Below are 1,257 nucleotides of genomic sequence, written 5' to 3'. Positions count from 1 at the left end.
TACCCTGGGGCACGGGCACCCCGGCCACTTACCAGCAGGACAGGCAGCCAGGCCATCCCTGCGCAGCTTCCCCTGTGGGCCATCCTGTCCCGAGGGGTCACCTGAAAGACACACTTCATCAGCAGGGGGCTGTTCCGGACCCCAGGTCCTGCCCGGCCTTATGTTCAGTCTGAGGGGCCTCCCGGAAGGTTTTAAGTTGAGCCCAGGCCCGTTGCTCCCTGGTGGCCACAGTTGGGCCACTGCTGTCCCACCAGGACTCGGGGTTTGAATTCCTGACAAAAGCACACCCTGTTCTGATGCTGGGGTAGAGGAGAAGCTTCCAGAATCAACCAGTGACTCAGACTCAAGGTCAGGTGGCCTAGCTAAGTCCCCAAGGTTGCCCCCACCCAAGTCCCCTTGGTGACCATCGTTGGTCACGGAAACCCACAATCCCCACCCGCACAGAGCAGATGGCTTGAGCCACAGCCCTGATGCTCTGGGCCTGCTCCCGTTCTGGGGACCTCATGTCTACAGTGCAGGGTCCCCACGGCCCCCGGAGAAAAGTGGCCACAAGTGGCTGTAGGGGAAAGCTGGGGGTGAGGGGAGGGTGGGGCAGCCGGACCTTCTCTCTAAACCCGCAGGACTATGCTCAGGAAGGTGTTTGGGAGAAGCACCCGGTGGGATGCTGGTCCCCGCGGGAGGGGTTTGAATCCACCAGCCTCTCAGCCTGGGGCCTCCCCTTGCTAATGGGCTCCACAAGGTGCAGGTGGGGCCGTGAGAGTTGGTGCTTGTTTGTTGTTCTGATGATCCCAGGCCCTCAGCCCAGCGGGTCCCGCTTTGTCTATAAAGTTCCTGACACACACAGCAGGTCTGTAGGGACAGCCACTGGCTTTTCAACAATGACTTTTTGCTGGGGGGGGATGCAGGAGTGACCCCAGATTGAGGGAGGCTGTGGGGAGCTATCCCTTCCAGGAAGTAGGGGCGTACACCTGAACTCTGACCAGCAGGGAAGGCTGCAAGGTTTGGGGAGGATCCCCCACCACGGCCTGGGATGCCAGGGAAAGAGGCGGCATGGAGACAGGGCCCTGGGGCCCAAGATCTTTCCGGATGGCACCCCTGTTGGCCTGTCTCTCACCCCAGTAGCGTCAGGTGGCTTTGGGGAGGGGCTAGTTTTCCGGAATCTCTTGACACAAATCCTGCCTTCTTCACTCCCCCGCACACACAGTCCTGCATTCAGAACTGTGTTTACGGTTGAAAACCCCGAGTGGACGGGGCCAG

At 60.6% G+C, this 1,257-nt stretch overlaps 1 protein-coding gene across 1 annotated transcript in view; it reads right to left on the bottom strand.

Annotated features, from left to right (window-relative positions):
• The window catches only part of EDAR (ectodysplasin A receptor), a 52,672-nt gene that overhangs the window by 19,361 nt on the left and 32,054 nt on the right, over nt 1-1,257 (bottom strand). Inside the window, exon 2 of the mRNA XM_010862982.1 lies at nt 33-101. Within this exon, the coding sequence (XP_010861284.1) occupies nt 33-83 (51 nt within the window). The 5' untranslated portion in view covers nt 84-101. The remainder of the gene's footprint in view (nt 1-32; nt 102-1,257) is intronic.

The sequence above is a fragment of the Bison bison genome, unplaced genomic scaffold (assembly GCF_000754665.1).
Source record: "Bison bison bison isolate TAMUID 2011002044 unplaced genomic scaffold, Bison_UMD1.0 scf7180017864486, whole genome shotgun sequence".
NCBI classification, from domain to species: domain Eukaryota; kingdom Metazoa; phylum Chordata; class Mammalia; order Artiodactyla; family Bovidae; genus Bison; species Bison bison.
Note: the sequence above shows the minus strand (reverse complement) of the source record. Positions and strands in the feature narration are given on the sequence as shown.